Source organism: Sinohyriopsis cumingii, chromosome 15 (genome assembly GCF_028554795.1).
Source record: "Sinohyriopsis cumingii isolate HCF-2022 chromosome 15, ASM2855479v2, whole genome shotgun sequence".
Lineage (NCBI taxonomy): Eukaryota > Metazoa > Mollusca > Bivalvia > Unionida > Unionidae > Sinohyriopsis > Sinohyriopsis cumingii.
In genome coordinates this window covers 118,653,963-118,679,963 of record NC_142975.1, presented here as the reverse complement: position 1 = coordinate 118,679,963, position 26,001 = coordinate 118,653,963, and the positions used below count along the sequence as shown (strand labels likewise).

General features: G+C 35.3%; 1 protein-coding gene across 3 annotated transcripts in view; it reads left to right on the top strand.

The window, feature by feature from the left end:
• Window positions 1–25,728, top strand: part of LOC149782577 (uncharacterized) — a 65,962-nt gene extending 40,234 nt beyond the window's left edge. For 2 of the 3 annotated variants that reach the window (XM_089934037.1, XM_089934035.1), the window contains 9 exons: window positions 2,329–2,424; window positions 5,282–5,386; window positions 6,718–6,900; window positions 9,916–9,951; window positions 15,133–15,168; window positions 17,494–17,744; window positions 21,134–21,324; window positions 22,002–22,125; window positions 23,012–25,728. In XM_089934037.1, coding sequence (XP_089790163.1) covers window positions 2,329–2,424; window positions 5,282–5,386; window positions 6,718–6,900; window positions 9,916–9,951; window positions 15,133–15,168; window positions 17,494–17,744; window positions 21,134–21,324; window positions 22,002–22,125; window positions 23,012–23,253 — 1,264 coding nt within the window. In that variant the 3' untranslated portion in view covers window positions 23,254–25,728. The remainder of the gene's footprint in view (window positions 1–2,328; window positions 2,425–5,281; window positions 5,387–6,717; window positions 6,901–9,915; window positions 9,952–15,132; window positions 15,169–17,493; window positions 17,745–21,133; window positions 21,325–22,001; window positions 22,126–23,011) is intronic. The other variant, XM_089934036.1, reaches the window with a different exon arrangement.
• Window positions 25,729–26,001: the final 273 nt, after the last annotated feature.

Here is a 26,001-nt window from a genome sequence, read left to right as displayed (position 1 = left end):
TCATTGCCTATTGAGAAAAAAAATGATTTCATCAGGAAAATCAGTGAAGCTGACAATGAGTTTTTGTTGCATCCACATTGTCAGAAACTTGACAAATCTCACACATCAAAGAGGCTCAGCATGCATGTCATGGCATCTTTAATGTTTCATTTGCATTGTTTTCTGTTACGTTTTATTTGACCCACTTCATATTTTGGATTGGGTTGGGTGGGTATGCTCAACATGCATGCCATGGTCAGCTTCTTATCTGTTCAGGATTTTAATTTTGGGGGAGATGGTTTTAGTTATACAGGCAGAAACTGCAGATAATTGGAATCTGGATTATCAGAACTCTACTGTATCAAAGTGATTAGCAACTTGCATGGCTTATGCATGTTTTTGTTTTTTTATTAATTACTAGAAAATTGAACTTGACTGTAGCTTTTGTTCATCCAGTTTTCTTTTGATTCACATCACTCTGAGCTTTACCACATTTACACATTTGTTGTTAAAAGCACAACTCGATATGTATCAGATGCTTTTGGTGTCATTGTGTATGTCTTCAGTTTTTATGACCTTGCTTTTATCCTATACTGTCATGTCAAATGCGTTTGCAATTTGTTGTTGTTGTGGGGTTTAACGCCATTTTTCAGCACAAGATAGGATACGCATGGCGGCCAGTATTAATGGTGGAGGAAGAACCCAGGAAAACCCTGGGAAGAACCACCGACCCATGAGAAGCTACTGGCAAGCTTTCTCACATACATTGGCCGAATCCTAGACTCGAACCCATGCAGACAGAGGTGAGATGGCAGTGATCCGATACGTAGAGCGCTTTAGACCACTCGGCCACTCGGGGTCCCTTGCAGTTTGTGTATCTCCTCATTAGCTTTTGAAGAGTGTAATGGATTGAAGTCAGATTTGGTATGACACTTTATATTAATAAGAGATAAATTCATTGTTTAGCATTTTCACTCATATCTATCCAGATTTGACGGAGTTGCAGTTTTTGTATAACTTGGAGGTTTTCATCATGAGTTAAGTAACTTCTTGATGATTTTTTTTTGTGTTGAAAAAAAATAAGGTATGATGATTGTATTTAGATCTTTTTTTTGTGTTTGTGTAAAATCATAAATATTCATGGATCATTCAATTTCGTTAATTTCACAATATTTAATTCCCTAATGAAAGATGGTGTTGTTGAATAACAGTGTTGTAAACAGTTTATCTCACCAAAATTGTATGTTTATACCCAAGCCCAAAAATGTTATTCCCATTAATATTTATGACTCTGTACTTTCTCTTTCATTTTGAGTTTTGTTTCCACTCAATAACCTTTTGAAAGACATTTACATCATTGAATTTAAATTTGATCTGGGTCTTGGTTAGAGCTGATTTTCATTTATTGGCTTAACATTACAGCGGTACAGTTCCTATTTGACATAGAAGTTTATTCTTGTACCATGTACACATTTCCATTTAATATCTTTTGATGGACTACACATTATGAAAGCAAATTGTGTATGGACATCTGTGTTATGAAGACCGAGACCAACTTATTCACATTATTTACTAAATGCTTAACAGATATATTGCTCTAAGTTAAGAGATATTTATCTTTACACCTTCAACCAAGATGTCAGCTAATATACCACAGTAGCAGGGAACATATGGGCGGGTATCAGGATGAGGCAGCAACTTTCATACCCAAATCTTTCAATATTGCATTAAGTGGAGACACAAATTTTAAGAATTTCTTAAGAGTGCCTCTCAATACAAAAGAGTTTTTTGAAAGCCCTTTTCAGCATTGAATTGACTTTATGTAAGGATATATTTAACTCTCTACTACTCTCTGTTTTGAAATGTCTTTGGTATTGTTTTTGTATAACATAATATAACCTTTAGAGTATAGGAAATAGAAATTCATGCATGTGAATTTGATATATTTTGTTTTGCTGTGCTTACAACTGAGTTTCAATATAGACTTTTATGGTTATTTTATAATTACTGATCCTGTTGTTATAACAGTGGAATTTGTTAATATGGCTTCTGTAGCTTTCTTGATCTTGGCTCATTTTTGTTAAATTAATTAGTCAATAAGTCCTACTAAATATTTACTGTAATTATTATTATTATTACTATTATTATTATTATTATTATTATTATTATAGTTTCAAGTCTTTTCTCTGCAAGGTTTTTGAGTAGATATATTTTGTTTTTACTTTTATTAAACATGATGTCTTCAAATAGTTAATATATAGGTTGATCGCAGCAAGGAATTACTTGTCATTTTGGTTATTATATCTACATGTTTTAATTATTCTTTACCCTTCACACTGATTATTTCAGTTCATACTCGGGTTCTTCTCGTTCAAGATCTCGCTCCTCATCTTACTCTTCATACTCTAGTCGAAGTCAGTCCAAGTCATCATCCTACAGCTCTAGGTAAGTGCAGCAGTCACTGTGAAGCTGAAATTGATTATTAGAACACAAAACACCTTGAATAATTTATATATTTTTTCGTTGTCCGAATAATTTATTCTTTTATAGCTCTTCGCTTTTGTCGTGTCATTTTAATGACTGATCTCATTCTATAGATGAGCTAAAAACCTAGAGATATAATTTTCTTGTTTGCACCAGTTAGTAATATTGAATCATTAGACTTTTCGACACTTCACTATTAATGGAGAATTTTCTGCGATTTGTCCAGTTATCATAATTTAAAAAGCTATAGACATAATGTACAATCTTTTCAATATTTTCTTGGTTTATGATTTTTCCTTACTAATTACATTTATCCGTAACTTTGTTGATGATTTTGTTGATGTGTAAAACCTGTCTTCAGTGATCCCCCTCCACCAATATTAAGTGATCTCTCAGTACAGGTACTCTCACATAAGAGGCGTGTCATGTATAGGTTGGACAGTATTCAAGACTGAAATTCATCTGGTCTTAGGATGGAGATGATCATAATTACTGTACATATATTTTATTCATTAGTCATGATCACTATATATATATATATATATATATATATATATATATATATATATATATATATATATATATATATATATATATATATAGTAATAAGTTTGGAGTATACACATTTTGTTATAGTGCTGTGTTTTAAGGAATTCTTAGATTTGAGTGATTATTGTAATTTGGCGCAATGGAAATATCCTTAGTCCGAAATAATTAGCTAGTTACTAGGAGCAAACATCAGTGAAGTGTTAGTGAGTTTCCATGATGCCATGATTCACTAGTAGTGAATTCAGGCCAAAACCGAATGACTGTCCCTGGAGTAAGATAGTCCATATTAAAATCTAGTGGTATACATTGGTGGTGTGACTGCAGTGGCAGTATTTATGGTAGGAAGCCGGTAAATTACAAAAAGGAATAAATAAGAAAGGACTCGGCAGGCACCGTTTATGTCACCATGGTGGCAAATGTGGTGCAGTTATATTGGCAAAATGTGCCCGGAAAGCATACATTGACTGGCCTAAGGTGGCAGAGTTAAAGTAGTTCCCAGTGTTACAGTGCAGTCCAACATATCTATCTGACCTCACCCATGTGTATACACCAGCAAGACACTTATGCTCCTCTTCTGACAATCGTATACTCATTATTCCCACTATGAAAACAAAGTCATATGGACAGCGTTCTTTTGCATACCAGGGCCCAGCAACATGGAATGAATTGCCCATTGAACTTAGACACAAAGACACAGTGATCACATTCAACAGGGCTCTCAAAACTCACTTATTTTGACTGCAAGAACAAACTTAAAGACCTAATAATGTTTCCTACCTTAAATATTCTCAGCATGTTTTTTTTTAAATGTTTTCTCATTTCATGGTGTTTGTTTTTGTAATCATATTATATTTTTTTTATCTTATAGGTGTTGTCTAATGTTGTAAAGCACTTAGCGCTTCTGAAGATTAGGCTCTATACAAAGTCCTCATTATTATTATTCTCTCTCTCTCTCTCTCTCTCTCTCTCTCTATATATATATATATATATATATATATATATATATATATATATATATATATATATATTACTTGTATTCTTCAACATTTACATTGTAGTCAAAGTTCACTGCAGAGTTTACAGAGGCAACTTAAAATTAATTGTATCAATAGTGCCTCAGTAAATTCGCCTAGAAACAGAAGACAAAACCTAAGACCAGCATGACATTAAGAACAAATACATAAACTTGATGAGCCAGGAGATGTAACAGGCATGCAAAGCTGAACAGATGGCACTTTCAACATTGTGTGCAGGTTTTATTAAAAGTAACATTGATATAGCAGTCAAGAATATGGATCTTTAGAATGACTTTAGATTGGTTTATCTTCTCAAAAAACAGAATGGTGAATAATATTTGGGATTTGGATCACTGGCCTTACAATGGTGGTTTGTGACATGTAGAAGTCTGATTAATGTTCTGTAGCATTCAACTCTACCTTGCACTTTAAAGAAATTTGTAACAACTCTACTTTTTCCATCATTTTTGTGCATATTGGTTTGGAATTGTGTTAACTTTGTCAGTAGACTCTTTTCAGCAGTCAAAGATGTGACTGCTCTGGTGACCTAGTGGTAAGAATGTCTGCCCTGGATGCAGGAGGTCATGGGTTTGAACCCCTGCCGAGTCATACCAAAGACTTATAAAAATGGTACTAACAGCTGCTTCGCTAGGTGCTAAGCATTAAGAGGTTAGTGTTAGGACTGGTCAGCCTGGTGTCAGGATAATGTGACTGAATGGGACATCTGCTGCATGTCTTTAAACTGCCACACTGCAGACTTCGTAGCAATATGACTGGCAAATGGTTAATGCTACTTAAAAATCCAAATCACACACATCACACAGTCTTAGTTTTAAAAGTGTTAGCAAATATATGTAGTGTTTATATCTGGTGTTCTGATAGTTTCATCATAATAGTGTTGAAAAACGTAGTTTGTTTAAAATCTATTGATGCTGGTCTTGTTTAGGAGTCGGTCACTTACGCCAGCACATTTATGTAATAAAATTGATCTGTACACCGTGATTTTGGTCATAAGGGATGAGTGGTTACTCACAAGGTTCACTCAGATCAAGTTCGTTTTACCATAACACTTTTTAAGAAATTTAAAGTTACATTGCTTCAAATGAAAGCAAGCCTTAGAAGGTCGAACACATTGATATACAAGCTCATGATCTGAAAGTCTACATTGGAAGTTTGTTTTTAATTTTAATTTTTATTTTTGATGTTTAAAGAAGATTTGATTGATTCATATCTAATTCCTCTATACTTTGCAGGTCATCAGTGTCTCCTTCCCCAACCCCTTCTCCCAGCAAACGGAGAAGACCCCCACCCCCAGGTCATCCCATTGAACGTCGACTTTATCCAAATGTCAGGCAGCCGTGAGTAAAATCACATGTGTATAAGACTTACAGTAAGAAATAGCATCATGCAGAATAATCGGCATGTGAAAGGTTTTTTGTTTATTACAAAATACATCAAAAGAGTTGTAGTGTGAAGATTTCCAGAATACATCTGAGGGGCTTGTAATGTAAAGATTTCCAAAATACAGCTAAGGGACTTGTAGTGCAATGATTTCCAAAATACAGCTAAGGGACTTGTAGTGCAATGATTTCCAAAATACATCTAAGGGGCTTTTAGTGCTGTGATTTCCAAAATACATCTAAGGGGCTTTTAGTGCAGTGATTTCCAAAATACATCTAAGGGGCTTTTAGTGCAGTGATTTCCAAAATACATCTTAGGGCCTTTTTGTGTAAAGGTTTTGAAACAGATGCTGGAAGCAGACACTTTAGAAATACAGTACAGCAGCTATTGTTCAAATGTATGATCAAGTACTAGAATATACAGTTGTCCCTTGTTATACATTATTTCATCTTAATGTGATTCTGGATATAATGTGATGCTCTGCGGAACCCTTTACAGAAATCAGATGCATGTATAGCAGTATGGCTGGAAAGAAAAAGTGAAACTTATTGTTTTGTATTTATTTCCTCTTGAAAACACCCTAAGTTTACAAATTTTGATCATTCCTGCTATATCAAAGCTCAGTATATGATGCTGTTCTCCATATACTGCATTTTGTGCATAAAAGTGGTTCTCACTTTAACATGGTTCGGTACATAGCAGTCAGTGGTTTTAGATCCAGATGTCATATTACAAGGGAGAGTTATATATATGTGTGTCTGTGTATGTGTGTACACATCTACCCTAGTGTAAAGCACATTGCTTGGAATTGTATTGAAAAATAAGCAATCTATGACTGTGTTTACAATGCAGATTATTACATGATGGTTAATGGTCACATCAGTTAAGTTAATTATCTTTGAAGTATGAAAGTCTTCACATAAAACAAGAAGTATGTTCCTTCTTATTCATGTTGAAGGTCTCTTTAATGTGAAAGACTTGATCTTTCTATGTCTGTCATTCTGTCTCTCTGATTTTCTGTACTTTAATTTTTTTCCTTTGAATACATTCGCTGATCACATTAACATTTAAGATATAAGCCTGCTACCTTCCCAAAAAGATGAAAAGTTGTCTTTTTTATTTCACTGAGATAAAGGGCAATAACTTTTGCCCATTACCTCTTTTTGACACCACCAGTCTCTGTATGTCTTTCTGATTTTCTTTCCGTCTTTTTTCTCTTTGCAATGATCAAATCAGTTTCATCAGTTAGGACAGGATTTCTTCAGCAGTAGTGTTATTATTCCCACAGTGAACCGACTAGAAGTGCTGTTGGTTATCGAGGCCACCCGCCACCAAGAAGCCCAGAGATGAGAAGACCAGAGCCACCTCCTCGCATGCCTCAGGGGGCAAAAGCACCACCTCGCCCTCTTCCTCCTCACCAACCAGATATGCCAGGCAGGGATAGGAGGATGGAGAGAGGTCCTCCTCCGAGGTAAATTGGTTGTAATGTACACTGATTCTTGGCAGTGAAATTTGTTGCTTGCCAGAATAGTCTGTTTGTTTTTATTTTCAGTTCCAGATGCAATCATGAGTTATGTCATGTGCAAGAAATAGTGTAACTTTTGTTCATGTCTATTTTGTTCACCTCAGAAAAACATCTGACACAGATATTTGAGCCATCATTACTTGAAATCATTGAGTTTTTAAATGAGTACCTCCTGAATTTCATTTTAAAGTTGCAAGAAAAGTGGGTTTGAGGAAGATGTGTAAACATGCAGGAATTATAATTCTTTTTACATTAGTTGTGTGCTTTTTATGTTGTTTTTTTTTATTTATTTTTGTCTCACATTGTCTTAAGGCCAAGTAAGCTTTAGGTGTTATCTGCCATTCATTAATAATTGTTTGTTTTCAACTTTTAAAAAGCTAGAGAACCAATTTCAACCGAACATCCTCAGGGGTCACACTGTAACTTTAAACCATTAGTTTGGAATTGTATTTTGGTAAAATTAAAAGTCCCACCCACAAAAGTTGCAGTCATGTCCCAGAAAATGAGGAACTTTCCAGATTCAAAGTGGTTGCCATTGAGTTTAATTTGCCACACCACTGACTTATAGCTCTTCAGTTAGCAGTGTAATCCCAAAATCCAAATTTGCAAACGGCATTTCATCTAAGTCTCTATATATCTTGATTTTGAGGACACATGCACCACTTATTCAGCTCCACTCAGAAGTGAACACAATAATGAAAGCTAAAGTTGTTCAATTGATATACTCTTAAAATGACCACATGTACACCTTGGGGTCCTTCTGCCTGTGAATTTAGTCATGGTAAATATGAGTACATTTTCCCAATCAGCAGCTCTTTGAACCTGATGCCCATGTTCTTTCTTGATGTATTCTTACACTGACAACATGCACATCTGGGTGTCTTTCAGCCTCTGAATTCTGTCATTGTAAATATCAGTACAGCTAAAATGATCAGTTGATCGACTCATTTTCCCACTCAGCAGGTGGCTCAAGCAGAACTGGCAAGTCTTGGAATTTGCTGCCAATCTATTGCTTATGTATGAAGGGCTCGTGCAAGTGATTTCCTTCATTCCAGATTTTAAAAAATTGCATCCAAAGATGCATGATTAAGCATTGTCAAGACCTCAGATCCTGGCTTTTAGGTGTTTTATTTGTTACAGATGATGCCAGTCTGCTGGCAATATGGATGCTGTTAAACAGATTTGTCACAACACTGTTGAGGAGCATTAGACTAAATTTGAGGCATCCTGGCACAAAGACCTTTCAGATTTACAAAAATTACGCTAACTAGTAATTAAAAATGGTTACTGTTAACTTAAAATAGAAAACAAATTATGTGACATCGTCCCTAAATTTGCTGAGCTGAATTGACCAAATTTGGTATGAAGTATCTTTGCATGAAGGCTTTTCAAGTTTATGTACAAATCTGACCAACATTTTCAAAAATAGAAAATCACTTAAATGACTTCAGAAAAAAACCCATAAACTGCAGAACAGTATGCACCAAATTTCTTTGAGGAGATCTTGACATGATGGCCTTTCTGATTTGTACATTAGATGCCAGTGCACCATCAACAACTAGAAATTCTAAAACCTTAAAATGACCTCTTAAAAACTGCTGAACAGAATTTACAGAATTGAAATTAATGCATCCTGGCATAAAGGACTTATATTTCTACAGTTGATGCTAATATGCTGTCAGATATGGCCACTGTTACTGAAAAAAATAAAACCTCTGAACTGCAACATAATAAAATATGAAAGAAGGCATCTTGACATAAAGACCTGAGTTTATGTAAATGTTCATGTGCCATCAGGCATGGCTTTTACTAAAAATAGTAAGATATTAAAATTACTACCTTAACAAAAGCAATCTTATAAGAGAATTTAACAAAACTTGACACAAATCTTCTTGGTCTGAAATCCTTTCAAGTTTGATTTAAAAAAATGCCAACCTGTCCTTGAGTATAGCTGCTGTTATTTTAAAGACAAACCTTTAAATGTGAGCAAGGATCTTACTAATTCCAATTTTTTTTTGACTTTCCTTGCATTGTTAATACTGATGTAGGCCCAATAAACCTTGCATTTGGTGTTTATATAGATGTCGGCCAAGGAAACGTTGCATTTGGTGTTTAGGTAGATGTCGCCCAAGGAAAGTTTGCATTGGGTGTTTAGGTAAATGTTAGCCAAGGAAACCTTGCATTAGGCATTTACATAGATGTCGGCCCAGTAAACCTTGCATTGGGTATTTAGTTAGAGGTTGGCCAGGGAAACCTTGCATTGGGTGTTTAGGTAGATGTCAGAAGCTTTGCATTGGGTATTTAGGTAGATGTCAGCCAAAGAAACCTTGCATTTGGTGTTTAGGTAGATGTCAGCCAAGGAAACCATTCATTGGGTGTTTAGGTCAATGTTAGCCAAGGAAACCTTGCATTTGGAGTTTAGGTAGATGTCAGCCAAGGAAAGCATGCATTGGGTGTTTTGTTAAATGTCAACTAAGGAAACCTGAAACCATTCATTAGGTGTTTAGGTCGATGTTAGCCAAGGAAACCTTGTGTTTGGTGTTTAGGTAGTTATCAGCCAAAGAAACCTTGCATTGGGTGTTTAGTTAAATGTCAGCCAAGGAAACCTTTCATTAGTTGTTTAGGTCAATGTTAGCCAAGGAAACTTTGCATTTTAAGTTTAGGTAGATGACAGCCAAGGAAACCTTGCATTGGGTGTTTAGGTAGATGTCAGCCAATGAAACCTTTCACCTGGTGTTTAGGTGGATGTCAGCCAGATAAACCTCACATTGGGTATTTAGGTAGATGACAGCCAAGGAAACCTTTCATTAGGTGTTTAGGTCATTGTTAGCCCAGAAAAGCTTGCATTGGGTGTTTAGGTAGATGTCAACCCAGTAAATCTTTCATTTGGAGTTTAGGTAGATGTCTGCAAGGTAAATGATTACATGGGTATCATGTTTTATTTTTATTTTCTTATTCCAGAAAACCTGTGCCTCCAGAAATGAAAAGAATCGAAATGTAAGTCACATTTTTAAGTCTTTCATGTCCCCAAAAATATACGTTTTCCATGATTCTTTGCAGGGATAAATTTTACTCTGACTAATGCTTTGATAACTTTATACTTTGTTTTTTCTCTCTGTGTTTCTTCCCCTGCAGCATTTGGGATTTATTATGGACTCATTGCTCCCACCTTTATGTTGTATAAGGCTAATACTGGAGTCAGTCTTTTTGTCCAAGAATGTTCCAGCTGGAAAGGTCCTGGACTTTTTAAAGAATGCAGTTTATATTGAAAATTGCACTTTGTATTTTGAATATTTTATAATTTTGTGCCTTTATCTTTGTTTACTGTATCATTTTGGCTAGTGTTGTTCCGATTATCGATTATAATCGATCATCAGTTGGTTGAGTGAACCAATAAGATAATTGATTGTGAAACTCCATAATCGATTATGTGTAAAGGGAGACTACTTTTTAGTTGTATGCAAAGCACAAAGGTTAGTAAAACTCCAGCCACTAAAGTTGACCTGAAATTTATTAATTCCCTTCACAACTACAAATATAAAACCAAATGATACTTCATAGGTGCAAAATTTCATAATTAGGAGCATATAGCCATTATTACATGATCAAGTTGTTAAATAGTTGAGTTAATAAATTTAAACACATTTTGATGATTTGTTTCAGTTTTAAATGCAACATTATTTGCAGTATTTGTAAACATTGACAAACAGGAAAACCATGTCCTTCTTAACTTAAAATTATAGACACATCACATATGAATGAAAGGATTTTGGGGCATTCTAGCAGTATTTCAGATGCATATGACTTATCAGCCATACAAAGTTGCATTCATTTAACAAAGATGTAGAACAAAAATAACACAAAACACAATAGACAAAAATGTAATATTATTATCAGGTTAAAGTATACATGTCATTAAAAGAGATTACTCCTGTACATTTACTAACATCTTGAACTATGATCAAAGATGTAACTGAATAACAAACAAAAATTAAAATTTGCTCTTAGTAACCGATTGTAATTGATTATCAGTTGGTTAAGTGGAACCAATTATCAATTATGAATTTCTGACTGATTCCCATCACTAATTTTGGTGATACCTAACCACCTTGGCACTGCTTATCCAGTATTGTGCTCATGTGTCTTTAAATCCTATACATGCATGCAGTGATACACTCTCTATTTCTTGTTGTGGTTGATGTTGATAAAAGTAATTTGCCAAAAAATTCATGTAAATTGTTATAACATAGAAACAGAGAACTTGTCAATAAAAAAATTGTCTTTTCTTTATCCTTTAGATCAAAGTCTAGATATGACACCTTGATTAAAATTCGAAAATTTGTCCAAAAATCGTTTCTATATTTTTACATTTTCATCTGTATATGGTTACTTTTTAGGTGGAAACCTTTTGGAATAACATGTCCTACCTGACCCCTGCCAATCTACCAATTATATATAATGTGCTACTTCATATTATTTTAACCTGTATTTGATGTAGTATACTGCACTGACAGATCAGGTACTACTGTGTTGTTATGAAATCGTTAATGTGAATAGCATTCAGATATTGCATGATATGATGACATGTTTGGGTCGACGTGTTTGCTGTTGGGTGTGCATCATGCTCAAGCAGATGTCACAAAATTGAGCACAAAAAGTTAACTGTTTTTAGATTCAATTCATTTAATCAAAATTTAGCATATTATGGATACAGACAGATCTGTCTTCTTTTTTTTCTCCATTTGTGCTCAAGTTAAATTTTTGTGCTTATCATTACTTTGGTGATCCTGTTTTACACAGGCCTGTGAAATTGATCAAGCCTTTCTAATTGGTCACATTACAGCATTTCACCACATCCACCTTGAAGGAAAACATGTAGTGCTTATGTTGTGTACTTTGCTTTCAGAAAAAGTATATGCATTGTAGATCCAGATCTACAGCAGCAATGTGCAATGACAGGTCATGGTAAATGTTTGCTTGCAGTCACAAGTAGGTCACATGTAAATCATGTGATCTACCACTGCATTGTATGACAGCAGACCAGGAGATATCATGTATTTTTGGCAATCTTGGTAGATCAAGGACTGAGATCCTGATCTGCCATGGCAGTTTGTTATGAGTAATTTGAGTATATCTTTTTGTCAGTCACAAGTAGACTGAACAGTATAAATTATGTTCTGCCATAGCAGTATGGATCAGGATCAATATTGTTTCCTGGCAGTCACATGCAGATCAAGTCATAGATTGAGACCTAACTGGACAGTGTGGTACAATTGATCAAAATACATGCTTTGTACTTTTGACCTCAGTTTCCATTTATAGCAGCTATATGGCTTAGTTAAAAGAGAACAGACTGGTTTTCTAATTTTTAATCTTTGCTTGCAGATTCTTTGTTTAATTCGTACAGAACCAGTCTGTATGTATTTAGCGCTAAAAGTCAAGAAAGATTTATTCTAGTCGATGTTTGTTAAAGCAAGAATATTTTAAAAATAATGTCACAGATGGATTAGGAAAAGATGAAAAACTGATTCAGAGATGAATACATGAATTACACAATACAGCATTCCATTCTAGGGCAGCTTCATGCCCCTTGCAGGCTGCGTGGAAAGGATTTTAATATTGGTCATGGTGGTACAACATAGAAACCTTGAGTTAGCTCATTTTACTAACTCCAGTGCTAAGGTAATTTTCTATTTACAGCAGAACTAAATTGTGGACATGAATTTTATAAATGCAGAGGCGTTATCTACCAAGTTCTTAATAGAACACAGATTACCCCTAGCGGTAGAATGCATCGGTCCTTTGTTCAAACAGATGTTTCCTGATTCCAAAATTGCAGAACATATGCATGTGCAAGAACAAAATCATCTAATATTGTTAGGTGTTTAGCAGAAGATACTTCTCTTAAAATTGCAGAAGTCATGAAAATTGGGCTGTTTATTATTGCAACAGACAGGAGTAGTGATTATGACAAAAAGTTGTACCCAGTCTGTGTAAGAGACTTTGACAACGAAAAGGGCGAAGTCAGAGTGCTTTTCTTTCATTGCCAGAAAACACCTTTTTTATTTGCTTGATAAAGGGGTTGCATTCTATATTTTGAAAAATGTCACCATCATTGTACATATCAGGTTGTCTCTTGTCATATGATGCACCATGCTGCAGGAAAGGCAGCTGATAAATTAGAAGGAGAATTCCTGAAGTATCAAATTGGTATTGACAATGTACTCCCGGCGGACAGAGTAGTTTTTTCAATCTTATTTCCCAGCTAAAAAACCCAACAACTCTATGATATAAATTTCCTCTTTGTCAGGTTATGAAAGGAATATTATTTACCATTTTAATGCTGACTGTGAGAGATTGTTCACAAAACATTCGTTGTCTCATTTGGTACAAAGTGTTTTTAATCCAATATGAGAGTCTGATCCTTTTTAAACCTCAAAGTTTTATATATAAAAACTTGAAGCAGTAATTGATGTTAAAAGTCCAGAGGGATAAATGAATCATTTTGTACATATGCTCTTGGAATTTTTATCATGTTATATGTGGATTACTCTTTTTTTGCTTGGATTACTCTCTTTTTTGTCCACTTGGATTACACTTTTTCCTCACCAGAGGTTGGCATGTATGGATCAGGGTACATGCTGTTTGCTGGCATTCACAAAATACATCAAGCAGTGTGGATCTTAATCTGTTATGGTAGTGTGTGATGACAGATAAATATGATGCACTGTATGTTGGCTATCACAGGTAGATTGAACAGAAAAGATCCAGATCTGTCAGAATTGGGTATATCCTGCATGTAGGCAGTCACAAGTAGATCAAACAGTGTAGGGCCCAATTTGTTAAGGCAGTGTGTGACAACAGGTGTATACTGCTTTCTTATAATCACTGGTAGATCAAGCTGTCTAGATTTTGATCTGTTAGAGTGATGTATGATGACAGAACTTTTAAGTTTATACAGCTCAGTAGTACGCAACCACCCTATGCCAATGCCACACGGTTTCAGCAAATACCATGTTTTCAATAGGCAGTGCGCTCTGACCATACTCCAACACCATTGACATAATATCTAAAATGGGATAGGAAAAGTTGGAGAAGTAAGACTATTTGTCAGTCAGCTTGTTTTTTTACATGGCATGCTGATTGTAGTTCAATAAAAATTCAGTATATTATGATGCAGTTTGATTTGAACATTGTTAATAGAAATGAGTTGTATGTTTTTAATGGATTTTGTCTTATTTTTTCTGTTATGGTCCTTGTCAGTTAACTCAATATCTTTATGAGATGTTGCTTTATTGATCAGACCTTTGAAGAAGTTGGCTTTCAAGTAATCCACCATGAATTTTGAAGGAGTTATGGCCCCTGAATAGTCATCTTCTCCTGCATTCAGTTTCCCAACAATTTCCTTTAAGAATGTATGGAACAAATTGTAGTTAGCAGGGCCCTTTGTTATGCATCTTTTGCTACTAGCTTTAGTTACAATGGTTGATCCAGGGGCCCCGAGTGGCCAAGTGGTCTAAAGCGCTCACCGTTCCGGATCACTGCCATCTCACCTCTGTCTGCGTGGGTTCGTGGGAGGCTCGGCTAGCATGGGTACGTGGGAAAGCCTGCCAGTAGCTTCTCGTGGGTCAGTCGCTCTTCCCTGGGTTTTCCAGGGTTCTTCCTCCACCAGTTATACTGGCCGCCATGTATAGCCTATCGTGTGCTGAAAAATGGCGTTAAACCCTAGAACAACAACAACAATGGTTGATCCCCATGTTGTTTGACTGTAACAGATAATGCACTCTACAAATCAAAGTTTGTTTTGATGTTGATGCATCACATTATTGTTGTTGTTACTATTATTATAATTATATTTTTATTTATCAACTTATTTTCAAATGACTTTATTTATGTGTAGATTTCCAAAGACTTTTGTACTCATCTTCTCAGAGTATTGTAATTTTTACTAAGTAATGTCAAAGGTCTTTATTGGTCAAAGGATCATAAGTCAAAGGTGGAAGGTCATCGAAGTGAATTTGTCAGTAGTTGTCAGTGCACAAATATAAATACTTTTTTTTCAATGTCACTGTACTATAGATTTATTGATAGATTTAATAATTAAAAGTTACATAATTACTCTTAAATGGTATTCATTTTGTGTGCATTTTAAATTGGAGTGTAACCTTTTCCTTGTAGAATGCCAGAGAAGGATGGGAAAATGATTGAAGACAGGTTAGTATTCTTAGGCAGACAAAATAATTAGAAAGATGGATCCTAGATGAACTTCGTTTCCTATGTTGCGGAAAGACCAAGCTTAAAAATACAAACGAATGTATCTTTTAAATAATTTTGTTAGGACTATCACCAAGACCTCGAAAATTAAGCAAGTAATGTTGATTTGCATTCAGATAAAGCCACCCTCACAAAGATAAGATAACCTTGATGCAAACTTTCCTTTTAAAAAATACCCCACTGATAAAATTAAATAGAAAGCATTCTTCAAACCCAGATTAGATAGCCATTTGTTCCTTGATATGTTGTCTTTATTGATGTCAGCCAGGTGATAACCCCACTTGGACCTCTTGCATTGTAGTTTTTTTATATATCCTCTGACTGGTCACACTTTTATGACTCTTCAACCACAGTATAATGATGTTCACTATATGTCTCTCTTGTCATTAATAGTTTCTACATAGTTAAAACTTTGGCATCCATGTTTCTGTCTGTATATCAGTCTGTGCTGTAGATTTCTGTCTGTGTCCTAGGTCAGTCTGTGCCCAAGATGAACCTCAGTGCTTCATTTGGTGTTACATGCAAGAAATAGGGCCATTATCTTAGCTACATTTGGCTACAGCATCATGTTACTTGGTATATGATGTATCTTGGTGTGTACAGCAGCTGTTTTGCAAAAGCTGAGCTGCAAGCTCAAAATGCAGGCCTTTTATGATCCCCTTTCCGCACTGAAGGTCTTATCATTTGCTGGTCTTTTTGATTCCCTTTCCACTCTGAAGGCCTTGTCTTTTTCAGGTCTCTTTTGATCTCCTTTCAATACTGAAGGCCTTATAAAACTTAAAATTTGACAACCCTTAATATCTCATGTTACAGAAACATTATTTGCTCATACAGTGTGGAAAAGTATTCAATACTGCTGGCTGACTAACCACGTTGGTATAAGGCCCCCCTCTTCCCAAATGTGTGTGTTTCCTATTGCACTGGTTGTAATATTAAGATAGGGTAGTGCTTTTTATTTATCGTTTTTACCGGGGGGGTGTACAAAGGTTGGCAGCGAAAAATGGTCAGTCAGCCGATGGAGAACATGTCTTTTTATTTTGGCCTAAAGGGTAAGGAAAGGACATACACCAGTCAAAACTGTCTTGCAGTCACCTGTTTCTGAATAGAAGATTCCATATACTGACTTTTAATATTATATAAATTCATACTTGGCAAAATATGTGGAATGAAAAACTTCAAAACATAAACCCACTATGGTAGAGGCACATCCCTCATAAGGAACAAATCACACAGATGAGGTGATCTTGTAACCATCGTGTATTGGACACTCATACATGACTTGTGCATACTTACTGAAGGGGAACTCTGACCAGAGTGCATACCCTGCCAGCATCTACTGAAGGGGAACTCTGACCAGAGTGCATACACTGCCAGCTTTCACTTGCAGTGCAACACATTCTTGTTGAGTGTGTTGACTACCCCCATGAGACACAGAATATTGATGTGAAATAAGTATAAAAAAATGCTTTTAATGACATAAATGATAAAATCCTATGTGTTTTGAGAAACTACGATTTGACCAATTTTTTTTAACAGATTTACATGTTTTACCTTTATCTTTCATTTTTTAGATTGTTGTATATCATTTTTAAGAGTTTGTATCTGTGCAATTATTTTTTCATAATACCGCTTTAGTACTTAGTTTTAGTTGGTACCATATTACTGCATGGGGAATGTAGCCAGCTGGGCATAGGTATAGAGCAGAACAGTAACATTCATTTATGAGTGGCATGCAAGGAAAATGACATGCAGATTAAATGTATATAAAGACACATCTGACTTACAAATTGTTTGAGTAGGACACTTTTAAAAAGTTGAAGTTCGGGGTAAGAACATTATCAGACTCAACAGCTTCCATTGTCAGATTTAAGGTTCTTTAGTGTAGAAAGGAGATTCAAATTAGCATTTTGACGTACCCTGGGGTTGGCATAATTTGAACATGGATAAAATAATTATTAGGGCTTTCCTTGTCAGGTTGGAGACTGGTGATTTGCCTGGTTATTTTCATTTTACACCTGGCTACTTTACAAATATTTTTTTTATACCCGTTGGGGTAATCACCCCCCAAACCCACACCTACTTTGATGACTTACCCTGGAAGACCCTGTTTTACTAATTTAGTATTTTAAGGATGAAAATTGACCTGTATGGACTTTTTACTTAATATCAAACTTTTTTCTACATATGTATTAGGAATCATATAAAATCCTTCTTTAGATGTTATAATTCCCTCAGTGACCTTCAGTCTGTTCCATCCAATTGCAGACCTATTCGTCCTAACCGCAGCAAGAGTCATAGCTCAAGTGGGAGCAGCAGATCCAGGTCAAGGTCACGAAGTCACTCATCCTCCTCCTCTTTCTCCCGCTCATCCAGCGGTAGCAGTGCATCATCACAGAGTCGAAGTTCCTCCTCCAGTTCTAGTGGCAGTGCAGACTCCGAACATTTATATCGTAACATCGGTGGTGGCAGTCCTAAAGCACGATCTGCATCGCCTTCCCCTTCAAGACGTTCCAAAGGTAGTTAACTCAAATCTGTCTGCTCTGCATTTTTTATATATTTTCTATAGTGGAATGGAACATTAGGTATCAAGATGGTTATTTTCCTGTGTCACCATCCAGAATTTGTAACCTTATTAACAACACACATGATTTTTCTCCATTTTAAACCAGAATTCTGCTTTTCTCCTGGCTTGAATCAGATTTTTCTTGATCTAGTCCGTTTTCTTTATATCATCTTCAATCCGGTTTTTAAAAAACAGTCTGTCTGGTCCCATTCTGCAACGACCCTTGTAAATTATTCGTTCCATATATTAGTACATGACTCTCGTAAAGAGTATTCTGATAGGTCAAAGGTTTGAATTCATCCAATGAATCTTCGTGTAATGGAAACTGATTGCAATGGAAAGAAGAAGCATGCTTGCAAAATATGGCGTCCCAAGTTGTTGAGAGAGACCATGATACGAACAGTTTAGATAAAGGTTTGAAAAACATATGGAAATGGGAATGACTGGAGAAAAAAGTTGATGAAAATTTAGTTGGTCGGTTTATAAGAAAACTGAATGCAAGAGGACTGTCATTTTGTGACCTCTGCAATAAAGATCTGAATTACGGTAGTCACAGTTGGAAGAGTTTGGAACAGCACCTACAAAAGAAGCTGCATACAGAAAAATTGAAGCTCAGGAGGCATCTGGAAAAAGTGCAGTTAATTACTATAAGAATAAAGATTTCTTGCATGAGAGAACAGATGTAGCCCTCTGTCAGAATATGTGCACTGCATGTTGCCAATACAAGCATCAACTTGAAAGGAAAAAAGGCTTTCATTGAGAAGGAAAAGAAATGATTGCACATTGAGCCAGAAAAGTCGGTGGTGACAAAAAGGAAGGCTAAAGAAATCTTTGCCAAAGCCGCAAAAAGAGCTCAACTGGCACATCAACAGGTTGTGTTCACTGGAGAAAAAGACATGTGAATGTATGGGATTATTTGTATATAGTTGATGTACTTAGGCAATTATTTTACAGATTTGTTATGAAAAGAGAGAAGTATAATATATTTGCTGCAAAAATTGACAAATTATTGTGACTTAATTACACTGTGAACACTGACATGAACATGAAATAACTTCAGCAAAAATAGTATTGGAGTAGAAATTCATGTGACAGTAAATATTGTAAAATTATTGAAGTAAAGTTGAACATTTATGGTAAGTTTTTTTTATTAGTTTTTCAAATGTCTATTTTGGTTTATTTTATGATCATAAGTTGCACCAGGAGCCATTTTTTATGAGTGTAAAATGCATTTCTGGATCCCCTCGAGACCCTGTTGGGGGGGACTAAACCCCCCCTTAAAAATGTTCAGCTTTTTTTTTAATGGAAGACCAAAATCATATATGTAACCAGACCATGTCATTGGAAACTTTGTAAGCTCTATTAACCAGACCATGTCATAATGCTGACATTGTAAACAGTAGTATCCAGACCATGTCATCATCCAGACTTTAAGAATTATTGCCCAGACCATGTCATAATGCTGACATTGTAGCCATTATTACCCAGACCATATCATCATGCAGACATTGTAACCATTATTACCCAGACCATGTCATCATCCAGACAATATAACCATTATTACCCAGACCATATAATCATTATTACCCAGACCATGTCATCATGCAGACTTTGTAACCATTATCACCTAGACCATGTCATCTTGCAGACTTTGTAACCATTATTACCCAGACCATGTCATCATGCAGACTTTGTAACCATTATCACCTAGACCATGTCATCTTGCAGACTTTGTAACCATTATTACCCAGACCATGTCATCATGCAGACTTTGTAAGCATTATTACCTAGACCATGTCATCATGCAGACTTTATAACAATTATTACCCAGACCATGTCATCATGCAGACTTTGTAACCATTGTTACCCAGTCCATGTCATCATCCAGACATTATAACCATTATTACCCAGACGATGTCATCATCCAGACTTTGTAAGCATTATTACCCAGACCATGTCATCATCCAGACATAACCATTATTACCCAGACTATGTCATCATGCAGACTTTATAACCGTTATTACCCAGACCATGTCATCACGCAGACTTTGTAACCATTATTACCCAGACCATGTCATCATGCAGACTTTGTAACCATTATTACCCAGACCATGTCATCATCCAGACATTATAACCATTATTACCCAGACCATGTCATCATGCAGAGTTTATAACCATTATTACCCAGACCATGTCATCATCCAGACTTTGTAACCAGTTTAACCCAGACCATGTCATCTTGCAGACTTTGTAACCATTATTACCCAGACCATGTCATCACGCAGACTTTGTAACCATTATTACCCAGACCATGTCATCATGCAGACTTTGTAACCATTATTACCCAAACCATGTCATCATCCAGACATTATAACCATTATTACCCAGACCATGTCATCTTGCAGACTTTGTAACCATTATTGCCCAGACCATGTCATCATGCAGACTTTGTAAGCATTATTACCCAGACCGTGTCATCATGCAGACTTTGTAAGCATTATTACCCAGACCATGTCATCTTGCAGACTTTGTAACCATTATTGCCCAGACCATGTCATCATGCAGACTTTTTAAGCATTATTACCCAGACCGTGTCATCATGCAGACTTTATAACCATTATTACACAGACCATGTCATCATGCAGACTTTGAAGTGCTACCTTCACCTATTGTGCATTAAGAGTTCTTATTTAAATTTAAACTTGATGTACAATAGTCTTTTGCACGACAAGTTTATGTAGCTCATATTTAGGATGCTTGAGGGCTCAAATTCTTGGTTTGGTTAGGCTTTTGACATGAAACACTTTGAATGGGTCATCAGTTTTCTTTTAGTGTCAAAACCATGCATTAAACCCTTGTCCACATTGGTGCAAAGCAATTGTTTTACCAAGGCACATTGAAAATTACATTGAATATAATTAGCTCAGTTATCAGTACAATGAATTGTCCACATTAGACATGTGATTCCATATTATTGTAATTGTTCTGGTTAGATGAAGTGTTAATCAGATTATCTAAATGGACCAATGGATTCTCAGAAAGTAGACTGTCTTCTGCAGTGAAATATATGATAGAATATTGAAGTAGTTCAGTGAAAGTTTTTTTGTATGTGATGTATGGAAAATATTCTTTTCATGGCTCATTTGCACAGCTATCATATCCATCAACAGAAAAACTTGAACCAAGTGTAATGAGATCAGTTAAATTTGATGGTTACTGAAGAATTTTCAAAACTTAAAATGTAATATCTTTAACTTAGCAACTTTACGTATAATAAAAAATCCAATAAAACACAAACAGCACTGCAGAATTTATTCATGTAAATATGTGTGTGTGTTTAAGGTAAACCTCGGCCCAGAGGATCATTGGTAAAAGCAGTGCCTCCTGGTGCTGTTCCTAGGGGAGACTCAAGGGGAGGCAAGCCTGCAGGCAGACAGGAACCACCCAATCCACCAGTTATTCAGGCCAAACCAAAGGATCCATTGAAAGCGGTTGGCCAAAAGTCGAACATTAAGCTGACATTGATTAGCAAGGTAATTTACTTGTTAGAGTAGAAAACAACCCTATGTAATGATCTACAAAGTAATTATATAAAGGACAAATATAAATCATTCAAAGTTGACACTAACAGACATGTCACCCATATTCCAACTTGTTTACTTGTTTTTTTCTTTTTTCTTTATTGAATGGATCTTTTGTTTTTTAAAATAAATTGTCGTGATACAATATTGGTTGGAGCAGGATGCAGATGTCAGACCTATAGGGAGACTATAGTTCTTTCTTTGTCAGTAAATTCAAGAAAACCTACTCCATGAAAGGAATATATTAAAATTGGAGCATATTGTTTTTTGTACTCCTTGTTATTGAAGAAAATCATGCAAAGTATGAATTGCATTAACAGTGCTTTCTTAAATTTTCAGATGACTTTCCTTGATCTTTGTCCCATTGTTGTAGCTGAGCTTTTAATTTTTACTTTTAAGTGCACTGGTAATTGTATGTGTTTTTCAGAATCCTGCTTTGAATTTATAAGTATTTGTTGGTTTCAAAGAAATATTATAACAGCAAATCAGTTTGTAGTGCATTTATGAGGTGAAATTTTCAGTTTTTGAAAAAGTACTCATACCCACCAGTTTGACATATACATATATGATTTGTTGGTTTTTAAAATCTCTTGTGAAACTGTTGATTTGCATGAGTAATTGTATTTCAGCCAGCTGATAAGTCTGCTCCAGGTGCTGCATCACAGTTGCCAAGCAGAAAGCGTCCTGCAGAACCAAGCCCAGTGGGCCCACCAGCAAAAAGACCTCCCACTGCAGTACAGCTACCCAAACCAGGTAATTACTTTGTTACCAGTATCATCAAATACCTTACAGTGGTTTGTATGGCAGTTTATTATTTTTAAACTCAAAGTGATCAATTAGTTTTCTATATAAACAAATTCTCATTGACATTTTTATTAATTGATGATAATAAAAATAATAATAATAATGATAGTGATGATAATAGTAAATGTCTTATGGAAAGTAGTTTAAAATTAAAACCCTGTGAACATGTTATAGGATCGAATGCTTGAAATTACAGCACTGTGAAATATCTTTTTGTACCAGGTAAACTGTTGCAAGATTAATAAATGGCAGACCCATGTATCACTAGTGTTTCAGTTTTCATCATAAATATTTGAACTTAAGTAGATGTGTTAATTTGTTGTATGTTGTGGTTTCTGATGGTACACCTACACTCTTTAACAATTTTCTGGATCATTGTCACAATGAATGGCATTCTCTGCATATTTTTGCTTGTAGTTTTCACTGAACAAAAGTAATCTTTTGACACTTCAAAAGTAAATGATTTTTGTTATATTAATAAAATATTCTTTGCCAAAATAAATGACATTTTCGTAGCCTTTAGTTTAAGAGCAATGAACTTGATGCAGTTTTGAAATTATAGAATTATGCCTGAATCTGGTATGAAATTTTTCTATGCATGTCATCCTGTCGCTTACCTTTGCTTGTAATAGATAGGATTTGTTTATTATTTTTTTGTCTTTCTCAATCTACATTTCTCTTTCTCTCTATGTATGTATGTATGTTTGTATGTATGTATGTGTGTGTGTGTATATATATATATATATATATATATGTCACTTTGAAGCAAAACAGTACAACTTAAGCTTCTTTTCTTGTATATGTGATTTTTAAGTCTTGTATCTTGTACTATCAGACAAAGTGGTGAAAAAACCAGAACGAGAGGAAGCCCCAGCATCACCAACAAAGGTCATCCAGCGCCCTCCACCAGCTCTAGTTAAAGCCCCAGCCAAGCCATCAGCTGCGCCGTCTGCTGGAACAACACTAGCACAGGCACAGAAAGCTAAGAAGAGCACATCCTCACGTCGAGAAGAGCTTCTTAAACAACTTAGAGCAGTTGAAGATGCCATTGCTAGAAAACGATCGAAAATGAGCTAGGACTTTAACACATTCATCAGTGGTATTTGTTAAAAATCTAGATCTGTTATAATGATAATACTGGAGCTTTGATGTCTCTAAAGAAGGGCATATGTGCAGGTTACACAGAAGTTGTGTTTGCAACAGTGTTTTGTGGCCATTGGAAGACGGGCTTGGTAACAAAGGTATATTTAAGCCCATGAAACATGAGAGTTGTGATTCCCATGTTCTATGACAGACCAGCTTGACAAATTTTATTTAAATGAGGTGGGATAAACAGAAATATACAAGAAGTGCATTTAAATTACATTTAAAATTGCTGGTACTAGACAGTCGCAGAACTTGTATATATACTCTCCAGCAAATGATTCTTTTTTCAGTGTCCCTTATAAATCCTGTTGAAAGTTAACATACAGTTTTAAAAAAAAAAATGTTTGGGCCATTTAATGCTATTCAGCAGCTTAAAAGGCATGCATGGCACTCGAGGGGATGGAATCTGTCTTCAGGTGTATTAACTCATTGTTTAAGAACATTCAGTAATGTTAAGTATGACAGTTAAAGATACTGAGTACCTTAAGATATCTTAGGTGCATCAAGCCAAGCAGTCCAGATATTGACTTGGCCGATGATGCTTCAGGTATGCTGACTTGGCGGAGGTCTGGGTGCTATAGTTTCAGTTCAGGAAATTTGGGTTAGGCACAGGATAGGTCTATTTGTTCACTAAAGAAATCTGATATGCATGCTAGTTTAAGGTATAAAGGACATAGAAGTCCTGGACAGAGTAATTGGACATGTTAGGATTTTGAACTTGCTCATGGGACAAGTGAAACTATAAAAATGGAATGGCTTCTCATACTAGATGGTCACCCATGATATTTCTAAATGGGAAGATGGTTAGACACAAGGTTTCTAGTTGGTGATTAGACACAAGGTTTCTAGTTGGTGATTAGACACAAGGTTTCTAGTTGGGAACATGATTAGACATGAGGTTTCTAGTTGGGGAAATCAGACTTGAAGAAAAGTAGATGATCAAGTGAATGGAAGAATAATAACTGGATAAATTAATGCTATCACAGTGGGCATACTTGGTGAGATGAAGTATAATGCTTAAATAAACCTGTTTCAATGAATTTTGTGGAGTTAAATTTTAATGAACTTAAAGTGTCCAGGCTGATGGCAAGATCTTGATGTTAATGGGATGCGGTAGGTGTTTGGAAAGCATGCTAGTCAAGACATTGGCAGAATTGATAAACAATATATTTTTAATTATGGATACATCAGCAAGACAAGTCAGGCTAATTTAAAAGTGCAGTGTATGGCGTTTTGAATGGATGATTTCAGTGGTGGTGTTTGTTTTAGAAAGTTTCAGCCGTCTTGAGATACAAATCTTGCTTTGGCATTAGTGACATCAAAAATGGACATCCATTTTATGATGAGGTCAGACAGGGTATTCCTCTTGTCTGATTTATATCCTTTATGTTTTAACTTCATATTCTGTTGTTATTCAGTTTTGGTTTTGAATTGTTGTTTAATACCAGTTTCAGAAACTGATAGTGGAAATGAGTTTTCATAAAAAGAAAAATGTTATTAAAACACCCAATTGCATCAGCAAACCTTATATCCAGATGTGTATATGGTTTTTTATGCAGCAGTTGAAAGTTTGTGAGGTTATTAACTCAGGAGCCAAGTTGGTCCATACCTCTTTTTCTAACAATAGGTGTGCCAAAGTAATGTAGAGGACCTGGGTTGGAATCTTGATGGTGGCTGTACTTTTATATTTTCTAATTAGAGGTTGAGGTTTTATGGATAGAAAAAATGAGGTTGTTTTGTATTGTTGACACATAATGGAGTGATCATGAATTAAATGAATGAATGGAAGAAACAAATGGATGGTACCAGCCAAGTACATTTATGGCTTTAAGCTAAATCTTGACTATTTAAACGCAGTCAGAATCTGCGTGATGCTATGCAAAGTATCTGTAGGATTGTAATGACATGATTTGTAAAGTTGTGCCCCTTGTTAGAAAGAAACTTGCAGTCATGATTTTCCAGTATAACAATAACATCCCCTTGTGGACCCCAAACATTGTAGGCATTAAAACTAGACATGCCAACAATACAAATAAACTGGTTAAAATTAACATTTATAATGGATTCATTATTTCTCTGGGATATACAGTCTTAGATTTTATTGTATTATTTCAGGTTTATACCCAGCAATCAGTGTTCTTAATTACCATTCATTCTTTATTTTGATACTGCTTAATTTAGACATAAAATAAATGAATACACTATGTTAGAGTGTTCACTTTTAGAATAATATTTCTGTATTATAGCTGAAATTCAATCATTCCTTTTAGAGCATGTTGGATATTATGTACTGTCTGATTGCATTGTAGAAATGTGAAAAGAATTAAATGGAAGAAAACAGTATTGTAATATATTGTACGATATGTACAGTGGAAATATTATTGCTATTAAAAATGAAAAAGATTATTTTTTACTTCTTTGTTTATTTTTTGATTTATTGCCAACATGCTTTAGGCCTTTGATATTCCTTTTCTTATTTCTCCTTCAGATATGTTCCCCAATCATATTACATCAGGAATATTAGCCTGCTACCTCACAAATCCAGCCCTACTAACAGATGAAAATCTTCCTGTCTATCACATATAGACAAAGGGCAATAACTCTTGCCTATTACTTCCCCTTGCCACCGATAGGTGTTGCAAAACTTTTTTTTTTATAGCTTCACTGCTGTACTGATAA